Raw genomic sequence first — 14125 nt, forward strand, 5'->3', positions numbered from 1 at the left:
TGCTCGTGTTAGCTTTAATCGTTTAGTACAGGGTGTTTCCTGGACAAAATCTGTAGGTGTCCTGATTTTTGCTGTCCATGGGCCATGACTGGACCTGATCAGAGCTGTTCAGTACTTGATCTGAGTTTGTTTTGGTGCCGTAGATTTGTGGGCAAGCTTAATGGAGGCTTGCATATTGTTTTTAGCATAATTATCTATCTGTCTATGAAATTATCTTTCAGTTTTTCAAACACACAAGAACACAAACAGTTTTTCATACGCCACTGACAATTTAGACTTTCTTTCCACAGTTCAGTTGTTGCTGGCATCAGTTTCATAGTGTGAAGACTTAAAGTGATAGTCCGGAAGTCTAAATGTTTTACAGATTTTATAAAATGTGCAAAATCAACCACCTGGTCTGGCATTTTGATGTTAAGTAAGCAATATTATATTTTGTAAAGTCCCTCCTTCCCGGATCTAAGCAACTAATCAGAGTCTAGCATCCTCCCGCGTTGACCAATGAGACAAGCTTTTCTTGTGAACGGGCCTGCCAGGTCCAATCAGGAGGGGAGGGGGAGGAGCTTAATCATTTACTTTAGAAAATCCTGTTCCTGCTCTCCTCATTGTGCAGAAATAATTAGGATTCTGGTTAAAGAGGGGAAAAATTTGATTGTTCACTTTCAAATTCCAGTCTATCTCTCCTCACTTTGCAAACTTACAGACTATCACTTTAAACCTCACATTAACCTTTAACAATCCATGTTTGTCTTTCCAAGTCTGGCAGAAAGCAGATCACCAACATGTCCGCTAAAGGCCTTTCCATTGATTTAGGCATTTGCATTCACTAACACGGAACAGCTGATTGGTGACGCGACAAAAAAAACTGGTGGCCACGAACCCCACCAATACCATCTTCGACGCCAAGAGACTTATTGGAAGAAAAATGAACAACCCCATTGTGCCATCCGACATGAAGCTTTGGCCTTTCAAAGTGATCAGTGACAAGCCAAAAGTCCAAGTCTAGTACAAAGGTGAAACCAAGGCATTTTATCCAGAGATCCAGAGAGGAGATCTCACACGTGTCAGATTTGAAGAACTCAACTCAGACCTCTTCTGGAGCGAACTTGAGCCGGTCGAGAAAGCCTTACAAGAGATGCTTAGCTCGACAAGTCCAAGATCAACGAAATTGTCCTGGTTGGTTCGACGAGGATCCCCAAAATCCAGAAAATGCTGCAAGCCAGACTTCTTTAATTAAAGAGATTTGAACAGAAGCATCAACCCAGATGAAGCAGTAGGCGATGGAGCAGCGGTCCAGGCTGCAATCCGGAACGGGGACTCCTCAGAAAATGTCCAAGACCTTTTGTTGCTGGATGTTGCGCCTCTGTCATTGGGCATTGAGAGAACAGGTGGAATAATGACCGCCCCAATCAAACGCAACACCACCATCCCTACAAAACAAACCCAACCCAAATATTCTCCACTTACTCTGACAACCAGCCACCCAGGACAACCTCCTTGGAAAGTTTGATCTCACTGGCATCCCACCGGCGCCCAGAGGACAGGTAGGCCTAGAGATAACATTCGACATTAAATGTGTCCGCTGTCGACAAGAGAACGAAAGAGAAAAAAAATCACAATTACTAATGACAAAGGCAGACTGAGCAAAGAGGAGATTGAGGAGATGGTGCAAGATGCAGAGAAATATAAGGCAATGAGATGCAGCGGGAGAAGATTGCTGCAAAGAACTCACTCGAATCCGGTATCACATAAAGAACAGCGTGGAGGCTGAGAACCTTGAAGGTAAGATCACAGAAAAAGAAGTTCTTTGACAAGTGTAACTGGGCGATCTCATGGCTGGCAGAGAAAAAGGAGTATCAGCAGACTGAGCTGGAGAAAGTGAAGGCTGTGGTCCTGAAGCAGGAGGAAGCACTCAGGGCTCCGCTATAGAGGAAGTGGACTAAAATGATATTTTTTTTGCAGATAAATGTATTTGTTCTGAAATGATATCTGTTGTCATAATAAAAGAAATATGAGTACTGCCTCTTTGTTCCTCTAATAATTCCTGAACATTAAGTTAAATAGTAATAACAGTAAATGTAATTACATTGCCATGTAGTTTAAACACTGATGTGCTGCTTTCTAATAACACTACATTGGCTAATAGAGAAATAATGGCAATTCACAATTTCCAAGTGCTATGTGAGAATATTAGGGCTGAGACAAAATATCGGATCAGATTTGCAATACTTTTTGCTGCAAAACCAAGTATTGACTTTATCATGTATTGCTATACTTTCAATATGTTTGCATTTTTATTGCACACCTTTGTTTTCCAGTAACAGTTACACAGCATTTTGTGTTGATGCACTTTTAACACTTCAATAAATGGCATTTGGTTTATAAACGTCAGACACAAGACATTTTACACATTTTAAGGTATACATATTACTTATCAAAAGATTACTGTATAGCTATACGTATCGGATCAGTCCCTGAGTATCGTGATACGTATCGGATCGGGACAAAAGTGGATCGGCCCAGCCAAAGTGAATATACATACATAAATCTATAAACTATGTATTTCCTTTTGAATTTCAATCAATAGGCCTACATCAATAAATTTGTTTATAAAGCGCTTTTCATTCAAGAGCAACACAAAGTGCTTCACTTTAATTAAGGTGTTTTCTGATTTTGGATATGGTTTAAATGAGAGAAATCAGTGGTTTGTGTGTTGCAATATTTTATTGCAAATCACAAATATAGGCCTCTACTGTACTTTGTGTTTTGCAAGCCTTCATTTTTGTCATAGGGCCAGCCCAGCAGATGGCGTTGGTGACATATTTCTGGTTACTGTAGCTGTCATGTTGTCATGGCTTCTGCAACCTGTTGGATAAGATATTTTTCTTTCTTGAATAACATAGCAAAAAATGGATTGGTAATGGCAAAAAAGAGAGAGAAAATATTAAATGCGTAATTGTGCTTCAGTGCCACAAGGCAAGTAAATCTTTGTGCGCACTGATGTGGATATAACACATTCATAGACACAATCATAGGAAAAATAAATAAATAAATAAATATAGGCTCTTTTGTGGTGCTCCTTTTCATTTGTGTCAGATGCTCTTCTCTTATGATCTCTAGCGTGCACACAAATATTAGGCTACTTTTGCATGTCTCGCGCTGGTGATGAGAAGCAGAGGGAGTGGCTCGTGCGCCTCCAGCCCCAGCCGTACTGACTCTACTAAAGGGTTAACGCTGGAGCTGTCGAGCGCACAGCCGAGATCCACGCGCTCCTGTGTCGCGAGGAGAAGACACTTGTGGATTAGCTGTCACATCAACCACATCTGGCACCAGGATCAGACATGGATTTGCGCGCAAACAGATGGATTAAAGTTACAGGGGTCACCAGGTTTGAATCATAAAGATACTCACGGTTGAAGCGGTTACGCGCGCGTTTTGGACTCCAGTTTATGAGATGACACCTGATGCTAAATGTAAGTGTGAACAATGAGCATTCCACCTTTGACACTCGGGGAAACCTTGTTGAATAGGGATTTGACCTTATTCTTGACATTAATGATAACCACAACAACAACAACTGGCTGTAATTAAGTAATTTAATTAGTTATCTGAATGTATTATCTGAATATTTCAGAATAGTTTAGTCACCAGTGGCGGAGCCAGAAAATTTTCACTGTGCCTCTGGCGAATGCGGGGCACAACGGTGGGGTGGCCTCTTGAAGACCAGAGGATGGTTAGTTTGAGGGGAGGGAGTTTTCAGCCATGGGTGACTCTTGGGTTGACCAGTTGCATTTCGGGGGATAGAGGCTGGATAGCTTAGTGCCACACCAGGCACCTCCCACTTCAAGCTCTAGCCCTCATTTTGCTTTATTTCCACAGATACAACCAACAGTTCACCAATTATGGAGATGATGACACATGTCGTTTCAAACTCTGAGCTAGCTCCACCTCCACGTGGACAAAAGTGAAGTGCGTGGACACTGTGGGGCCACTCTTGCCCTAACCCTGATTCCTGACCCTGTCCAAACCCAGGTCCCAATGATCAGCTCGGTGTGTGTTTCTTCTTATCGAGGCCGCAAGTCCGGCAACAAACCTCCATCCAAGACATGTCTGAAGGAGATGATCCGTGGAGAAGACTCTGATAAAATTATTATCAACGTGGGTGGCACACGGCATGAGACGTACAAGAGCACGCTCAGGACGCTGCCAGGTACGCGGCTGGCTTTTATCGCGGACCCCGACCCCGCCAGCACAGATTCAGACAATGTGCCACCTACAAACTCAGAGTTCTTTTATGACAGACATCCGGGCATTTTTGCATACATCCTGAATTATTACCGCACAGGCAAACTGCACTGTCCCGCAGATGTATGCGGCCCTCTGTTTGAGGAAGAACTTGCTTTTTGGGGCATCGATGAGACTGACGTGGAGCCATGCTGCTGGATGACCTATCGCCAGCACCGCGACGCAGAGGAGGCGCTTGACAGCTTTGAACCACCGGAGCCTGAGGAATCGGAAGAAGATGTCCCTCGCCGGTTCGGTATCGATGACGGTCCAGACCGGTCTCGGAGCTATGGGCGCAACTTGCAGCGTAAAATCTGGGCCCTTTTCGATGACCCCTACTCATCACGGGCAGCAAAGGTCAGTCCGCTTCAAACACATGGAGAGGGATTTATACAATGATAGTTTCCATCTTAAATGATCAAATGATCAACAGTGTCAATCAAGTCTAATAGTCTAAAGAGCACCCTTTCAGAAGTTCATTAGAGAATCAATTTATAGGAATTCAGTATGGCTTATTTTAGCAGTCCATTTGCCCATGGTTATGTGGACCGTCACCCATGGCCTTTTAATAAATTATATGCATTTTTGATATATTGATTTGAGTGCTTATATCCACATGCATTTCTGGTAATGGCTGTGTTGAGGGTAAATGACTATTGAACCATATAGACAATTAAAGCTCCATCGGTAATACCTTCATGAATGATGTATATGGATTATGGATATTTAGCAGGTGTCAGGTTCTGTAGAGTTGATAACAGAAGCCCTTTTGATATATGTTTAAGTTAAATAGAACATATGTTCTTCTGTGCCCATCATGTGTTTCTGTGTAGATCCATCATCCAGTCTGGATTTAGACAAATGGAAATGTGAAAAAGCTTTTTAAAATTGAATTGCAATATATTGCTCCCACACATTATGTCCAGGGTCTGCTCTCAAAAGCCCTTAAAGCACAACATTCGTCCATCAATGGTTTGGCCTCCAAGAGCTGTAGGAAGCCTGCCCTAAAATATTTTTAGTAGTTAAAAACAAAATGTATCACCACTAGGTAATTCCACTCAGAAGAAAAATACAGTGGGAGGGAAATGTATGTGAACGCTTTGGAATTTCTCACATTTCTTCACAAATTGGTCATAAACTGTGGTCTGATCTTCATCAAAATCGTAAGAATGAGTAAACAGTGTCTGCTTAAACTAACACCACCCAACCAACAATTACATATCCTATTTTTATTGGCCATAACATGTAAACATTCACAGGACAGGGGGGAAAAAGTAAGTGAACCCAGGAGTCTCGCTGAAGTGCAGCAGTTTTGTAAAGAGGACTGGTTCAAGATTCGTCCTGATCATTATGAGCGTCTAATCTGCAACTACAGGAAAGCAGTTATTGCTGCAAAAGGAGGATCAGGCAGCTATTTAATACAATGGTTGACTTACTTATTCCATGCTGTTGTGAATGTGTCAGGTTTTTTTTGTGCAAAATATCATTGTTACCTAGTTAAATTTCAGAATTAATTTCTCTACTGATGATAGAAAGTTGTCCAGACCCTGAGAAATCAAACCAGCCCCATATCATGATTCTCCCTGCACCAGACTCCACAGTGGGGATAGGGTTTAGATGTTTCCTCCACCCGTGTGTTCCGCCCAAACAATTCAACTTTAGTTTCATCAGTCCATAGAATATTTTCCAGTAGTGCTGTGGAGCATCCAAGAGCTCTTTTGCAAATCAAAGTTGAATAGTTTGGGAGGAACACACAGTGTCATGTGTGGGGGGAAAAATGGAACAGCACACCAACATCAAAACCCTATTCTCACTGTGAAGTATTTAGGCAGAAATGTGAGAAATTCCAAAGTATTCAAATCCATACAATGCATACACACACACACACACACACACACACACACACACACACACACACACACACACACACACACACACACACACACACACACACACACACACACACACACACACACACACACACACACACACACACACACACACACACACACACACACACACACACACACACACACACACACACACACACACACACACACACACACACACTCAGAGCTGCAATATGAGATTTTTATATTTGTTGTTAAAAGAATCTAAAAGAGGTACTCAACACATGGGCCACAAGATGACGACCCATTATTTCCATATGTTTTACACTTTCATATTGATATGTTAAAAGAGCCTTCAGGTTTTGATTCGGTGTCTATGTTTGTGTTGTTGACGCAACCAACAACATGAAGTCCTGGGGACTACCATGCAGTTCCTAAGACTCCATGGTAACTTAAATTGTGCAAAAGTGTTGACATGACACACAGTACATCCGTAAGGAGACAATAAATATTCTATCCATCTATAGACACAACCAATAATAGAGAAAAAGAAGTTAAGAACTATTTGTGCAAAACAAATACTAACCCGAACAGACAAAAACTAAGAAACGAAATAATCTCAGCAGAGTAGATTTTTGTGATGTGTCATGTGAAAAGGGCTATACAAATATGATGCCATCCCTCCCAGCCCTGAGCTTTGAGCAAATGGCTTCAAGCCATCATTTGTGCAAAGAATGAAATACATTAGTTGATAATGAAGAGGGGAGGTTTCTGTTTGTGTTTAAGGTGCACTATTGAAAGAGACTCTGGTGGTGATGTAGAAAATGTTTATTTTAGCTGGTTGTTCAGGTGGCAGAGCAGCTGACTTGCACAGTCTGCGATATTTGTCCTAGATCAGAACTTTGTATACCTATATCGAACAGAAGGAAGACAGTATTTACATTTTATGCCTCAATCTGATGTTTGTGGGTCCTTTGCTGAGGCTGATAAAGGAAACATGAAACTTCAACACAACCCCGTCACTGTTGGCTCTACTTCTATAGGTCTACTATGCACTGTGCACTATGCACTGTTATAGTAAATAAAGTGTCAATCAGAGTGTGCCGGGCAAAAACATCTCTCAATCTTCTAGCTTAGTGATTCTCAAACTTTTCACTCCAAGTACCACCTCATATTCCTGGCCACGATCAGGGCCAGACTAGGAACTAAAATAGGCCTAAATTGGACTGAAATAGGGTCTAAACCAGGAAAAAAATAAACTTAAATGCAATAGTAAAGCATAATAAGCCTGAAGAAGCCCAAGTGTTACTGGTGGTCCTCGCGCCACAGTTTGAGAACCATGTAAAATACGGGATAAATTGTTGACATTTTTTGTTGCATTCAGAAATGTGAAACTTAAAAAAGTGAATTGAAACCCGGGGATGCTGCAGGAGACAAAAGTCTTTTTCATAATTGGTATTGTGTGCATGCTCAGTCAGCAGGAAGGCTGAGAGGAGATACAAATGCACACTTCCTCCCAGTCATCCTGTCATGTACATGCAGACAGCCCCCAGTGAACCCCTCCATTATGTGTGTGCATTTTTAAAGCCAGGTAATGCAATAACTTTAAACTGAATGTAAGATAATGTTATTACACTGTTAGTACAAAACGGAAATCGTTGTGAAGGAAATGGAATATAGACCTTCACAAAGTATTGACTCATTCAGGGAACAGTTTAACATTTTGATTAAACAGGAAACGTGAATTAAAAAGTGTGTCTTTAAGTATTTAAGAAGTTTTAAGTATATTTGCACATTATCAGCATCAAGTCATTATAATGTAATCTTAATTGTAAAGTTGGCGTTCTGTCATCTTAGATGTTTGCAAAGCTTGGAATTTGCATGACTTTGGGAAACAATAACTTGTGAATGAAATTATAAAATAAAGAAATATTTGCAGAAGTTGAAACTACCGAGTTAGCAGGTTTTATACTTGATAAATGCTTATGGAAACTATTCTGTGTTGTTGTCAAGTACTTCATCTTGATCATTTCAATCTTTGTAATTTGCTAAATGTGACTTTCTCAAGTTGCAATTTCAGCCCTAGTTTAGATGAGAACAAATATGTTGGAATTAATCACTCCTGTGGTAATGGGCTTCAACTGTTATCAGCCACGGCCAATTAAAAAACCTCAATCTCTCCCACAGACCACAGAGTGCAGGCTCCCACCTCCAGGAATCAGTGTGTCTTTGCTGTGAGATCACAGTGAAGTGGAGATGTGATCATTTTCTGGACCAGATACATTCTTTATACACTATACATATGAAGAATTGTACATATTTTACGTAGTGTAAATGCTGGATCTTGGGTATACAGGCAGGAAAGGTTGATTCATCATTAGTATGAGACGCAAAAACATGACTACTGAAGAAATAACAGTCATCTAGCATCTCAAGTCTGGCTCTGTGCTGCTTATAGACAATAGAGGTTGTGTTTTTTGTCTTAAAATGCAACAGGACAACCTTTAAATAATATAAACCTTATTATGTTACTGAACCTCCAATTTCAGGCTCTTTACAGCGGCCTAATGTCAGTGGGAGCCTCTTACGCCACCGGCATCTGCCTCCCCCAGACACACTCTCGGCCATACGTTTTCTCAGTGTCTATGAGAGAGTTCAAAGCTAATTTTTTTTACTACAGATGCCTTGATTTTTCACACTCACATACGCCTATAGCTTATGCTGAGGTTCCCAATGCAGTGTAAGTTGTACAACTTTCTCTGCTCTGAGCTAGTGTCGAGAACTGTAGGCGCCTCTCTGCCTCTATGAAATGCAAATGCAAACTTACGACAAACGTCATTCGCAGTACAAGTTCAGATTTTTCCTGGCACTCTAAAGATATACCGCAATTTATTCTGACTCTGTTCCTCGCATTGACCTCTTTGTGAAGAAACAGACCCTTACAGTATTGCCGTTCTATGCCTTAATTGTGTAGATAAAAGCCAATACTCTTTTGGGAACAAAACCAGAGTGAGACAGAAGTTAAGGAATTTAAATCGAGGCCAAGTACTGTGTTTTCCATGAATTTTATTAAAGATTCTACAAAACAGAACGCAAGAAGTGTGAGTCCCCCCTTGTTTTTATAATATCCCCTTTCATAAGAGAGTCAACACATGCCCGCTTAGCATCTGCATAATTATGGGTGCATCCTGTCCAAAACATAAGATCCATTGTTGTGCGATGTTGGGCCTGGAACTAGATAACTCCAAACCCCGCATATAACAAAAAGACCCTTTTAACTTAAAAATAGTTGGCTCATGAAAACCTCGCGTATAACAAAAGTACCCCTATAACTTATAAATAGAAGGGCTTCTATAGCCTAAAAATTGAAAACCCATTAACATGTGTTGTGCATGCATTCCACTTACAGCTCACATCAGCAATCATGGATTTAGTATGATAAAATGAGAAGGAGTAATCATTTAAAACTATATGCATCTCATATTTTAATCATGCTGACCTGGTCGGACGTGCTTCAGTCTGTGGTTTTCAGACTTTCACTAATTACGATCTATATCAGGAGTACAGCAGGCCCAAACTATATTTAGAAAGCAAAAAATGGATACAACTGTCTCTGAAGTAAACCAAGACTTATGAGAGGAACCTGAGTACCACCAGCGGTATCTGTACCACAGTTTGAGAACTCTATTTGCAGCGCCGCAAGCCTTTTCGCTGCATTGAATCACATTTGATTTTTCACACCTTGTTAGGACACTTTGAATCAGGAGCGAATTAGCAGCACAAACAGGGATGTGAGTTACAGTGGTTGGAACGGTGCACTCGGATATGTTTGCTCAAGATGGATGGGTGCCTCGTTGCCAGATTGACTGCAACTCTGGAGACTTTGCAGATGTTTTAGAGGGACACAAAATAATGAATGCATTTGAGCAGATTGCAATAGAAAACGTATACGTTACAAGATGTGAAATTGAGCTGAACAAAACAAGTTAACTACATATGCTTTCCTTTCTCAATGCTTTTCTGAAACTCGGAAAATAAATAGAAATGTGTCCAACTGTTGTGTCCAAGTTGTGTGTTATGTGTAGAACAGGATTTTTTGAATACATTCAGATTATTGTCATGATTTGGACTCCCATCATGCTCAACATCATGACTCACCTGTTTGGTTTTGGTGTTAAAAGGCTGGAGCCAATAATTGGAGCTGTTATTGACTTATTTGCCTCTGTGATTTACACGCCAATATTTTTTTCATTAGGTTCCCAGAGCTGCAGTTTTAGAGATGCACTGAACCTGTTATCAATATCCTTTGGTACTGTCAAACTTGCCCAATTCAGATTACACTACAATATATATATATAAAATATCAAAACATTTTTTGAACCATTATTTTGATTGGCAGTTTTATTTTTGCCCAGTCAAGATTATGTTCCCAGTACATTTTTAACACTCAGAAGTGTTATTTGAGAGAAGACTGAATTGACTTCCAGCAGCTTTAAAAACAAAAAGCAACCCTTTTAATTTAAATCCTAATTGAAACTGAGAGCAAGTGAGGGGAAAAAGGGGTGAAGCATTTACACTAAGTGGAGACGGCTGAAGGTTGACTGTAAAACTCAGACATTTAAGGAGCTATACCTGATTTTTTTTTGTATATGGAATGAATTTGTTTTGTCTTCCTTCAGTATATTGTAAACCCAGACATTTGTGGGGAAAACACTGTAGATCTAATTATAAAGAATTTATGTCAATTTCATGACTTGCAGTGTGAAATGTGCCAATAGACATGTCCCAGTGAAGAATTGGGGTGCTACAAATATGTTGGGAAGATTAGGGATGAGTTTGTACCTCAACCAACATTTGTATTTGTGTTTTTTTCTTTCATTGTTTGAAATGAAAAAAATAAAAATAAAAATCAGGTATAGGGCCTTTAAAGGGGCTAGATACAAGTTAGCCATCTTATACTCACTACTGCCACAGGTCATGCGTGTAACTGCATCTTCTATATTAAGCTCGTGCATGACGGCAATTCGGACCCGAATTAACACCTTTTTGAGTGACAGTGCAGGATTTTAGAGGCAGTTGTGGTGAATATGTCTGGGCTCTTTCTACACATTAGGACATTGTTGAAACATGTAGGGGGAGGAAAATACTTAATTTGTACATTTTTAAACTCAGTATAGTCCCTTTAAGGGGGTCATTTACCAAGTGTTTGCTCATTATTCAAAGACCTCTCTGCAACTCGGATTGCTTGTGTGCTCATCTCGGAGATATCTCCAGACAGCTTGACACTTAAGTCATGGTGACGTCTTCTCAGAGAGAGATGTCTCTCTCTCTGCGACGTCACCGCTACGTGTCTTTAAGATCTCCTTGGTATCCGACAGGTCTTGAAGACATTGCAGGGACATTACAGAAACATCACAGAAATAGTGTTTATAACGTCTCCACAACTGCTTGAGACCACGCGGGATTCTCAGCTGAATTCTCACCTGCTCGTTTTCACTGTGACTCTACGGTGACTCGCCTTATCTCCAGGAAACATTGCTTTTACCCTATGAACCTTGACAGCACTCCTCCGGCAGCGGTCTCTTAGCCATTCCCAAAGTCAGGAAAAAGTCTCCTGCACAGGCAGGGAGTACTTCTGGGAAAAAAACCAACCACCACTGGTGCAGATGACTTGAGAAGGGACCCACAGGACTCCTTTTATGTGTGCCTGGTCCCATGTAGTGAACACCTGCATTCCCTGATGGGACTGTGCTACACAACAGTCACATGGAAACATCGTCATTTGAGACCAATCAGTGAATACTTCAAGATATTCGCACCTGCACATGTTTTGGATTTGGAGTGTTTCCCAGATAATGTATGTTGGGTTCAGAGAGTTGTTGGACCCTCTTTCAGATATTTTTTGTTGTTGTAATATGTCACCATCCTAAAATAAACTACAGGCTTATATGTTTTTCTTTTGATACAATACTACATTAAGAACATCTAAATTAAATGTTTTCAGTCATGGCTGTGTGTCAAGAAAACTTCATATACTGTAAGCTAGACATGTGAGATTCCATTCACTGCATGATTCAGAAAGTGAAGTATGCATTTATTATTATTATTATTATTTTTTTGTGTGTTTGACTTCTCCATAATAACCTCCTGAGCCCCCTTTACCAGGATATGATTGCAGATTACGTTGGATATCACGTTGAATTGATGTCCCATTACTTTTACTGTGATCCAGCTCAATGGTGTGCGCGAGCGTGCGAACAACAGGCACATGTTTAACCAGCTGGGACAGTACAAAGGCATGGCAATTAGCCCTTAGTAAACAATTGCACACATGATTAGCACACATGTTCGGACTATTGTTGACCGAGGCAGATACATTCATATGACTCGCTCTGACAGCTTGCGCCAAATAAAATATTTACTGTGGGATGAGTTTTTGCTAATGAACTGCAGGGAAGAACAGACAATAATGTGAGCATGATTTTTATTTTTAGATGCTCCAAAGCACATAACCTGTATTCACCTTTGCATGGATATATCTTGTAACCTATAATTTATCTTATTAAGATTTACAAAGTGTGTATGCTAAGAGACAGTAGATTTCACTTGGGATATGGCTATTCACGCTTAATCAAAAAATAGATCAAAACAGACAATTGTTATGTTGTACAGAGAAACGACAACAGAGTTATTGTTTCTAGTAGCCTCTGCAATGTCAAGATCTCGTATTGATGATGGGAGAGTGTGACCACAGGGCAAAGCCTTCTCCAGCACATCACACCTACAGCATGACCCAATATGATAAATGGAGATTTCATTTCATTCCCTAACAACAACAACAACATGGGAAAGGCCGTCAAGATGGATCTCAGTGTCCAGTATACAGTCGTACTGTTGAGACATTAAAAGCTCTCATTTTCGTGCTGTTACTCTAATCTATCTATAGCATGTGCAATCATGTAGGACCTGCATGCATTTTCAGGTAAGTCTGCATAAAGCCATATGGGCCAAAGCAATTATCTACCAGCGTTTTGTTATATTTGGCTACTATTAAAGGTCCTAATCCTAATAAGCTGTGCGTGAGTGTGTGAATTTTAAATGATTAGTTTTGATCCAAACTCAGTCCTAACTTTCCTATCACATTTCTAATATTCCAATTCTTAACAGGGACAGTAATGTAAACAGCAACAACTCTCCTGCTAGTTCATCTATAATTAGACGCATGGAGAGATGTGCATTGTTGCCCTTCCCGACACTGGATGGTTGGATATAAATTTTATGTTAGCATTTTGAGCTGCCCATGTCTTCTGTCTTAACAGTGGCACGTCTTCTCCCAGCGTGATTCAGGTTGACTGTTCACGGGTGTAATTGGTTTCAAATTGCTCTGTTTTCCTGCGAGAACATTGTTATGGCTCTCATGTGAACCAAAAGCTTTTAAAAATGGAGAGAAAACCGAAAAGATGCAACGACTTCAATCACTTTTCCTCAAATTGCACATAAGAGCATTTAATTATCTGTCAGGGATGGAGGCGAAGGGTGACAGCTCACTTCGACAAAACGCACAATTGAAAACGGCGTGGCTGGCCTATTACTTGACTCTTTCGTGTCTTTCTGCTATTTTCAGCTAAAGGTTTCAATAAGCCGGGGGGTATTCTAGCCAGAGACCCAACACCGAGCTCAAATGAGTAGATGAGCAAATGCGTTGTTCCATGAATTTGAAATGTGTTTTAATTTGTGGGGCCAAAAGTGGTTCTTGAAGCAGCTTCACGGATGTCAAATTAATTACATGTTTCTCCAAGGCAGATGGAGGAGTGTTTGTATAAAATATGTCTCCGCCGTCAGTCACTGGATATATGACACTAGTAATTAGAAAGCAGTCTTCCACTCAGCAATGACTGGCACAAAAAGTGTTTGTATTTATATAAACTACAAACTTGTATTGTTAAAACAGTTAAATGGGATTAGGGGTGGATGATATGCCAATATAAAATCGT

At 40.4% G+C, this 14125-nt stretch overlaps 1 protein-coding gene across 3 annotated transcripts in view; it reads left to right on the forward strand.

The window, feature by feature from the left end:
- The first annotated feature begins 3235 nt into the window (after positions 1–3235).
- Positions 3236–14125, forward strand: part of kcnc4 (potassium voltage-gated channel, Shaw-related subfamily, member 4) — a 20018-nt gene continuing 9128 nt past the window's right edge. For all 3 annotated transcript variants that reach the window (XM_079559238.1, XM_079559239.1, XM_079559240.1), the window contains exons 1-2: positions 3236–3470; positions 3877–4638. In XM_079559238.1, coding sequence (XP_079415364.1) covers positions 4036–4638 — 603 coding nt within the window. In that variant the 5' untranslated portion in view covers positions 3236–3470; positions 3877–4035. The remainder of the gene's footprint in view (positions 3471–3876; positions 4639–14125) is intronic.

The sequence above is a fragment of the Gobius niger genome (genome assembly GCF_951799975.1).
Source record: "Gobius niger genome assembly, chromosome: 6".
Taxonomy (NCBI): Eukaryota; Metazoa; Chordata; class Actinopteri; order Gobiiformes; family Gobiidae; genus Gobius; species Gobius niger.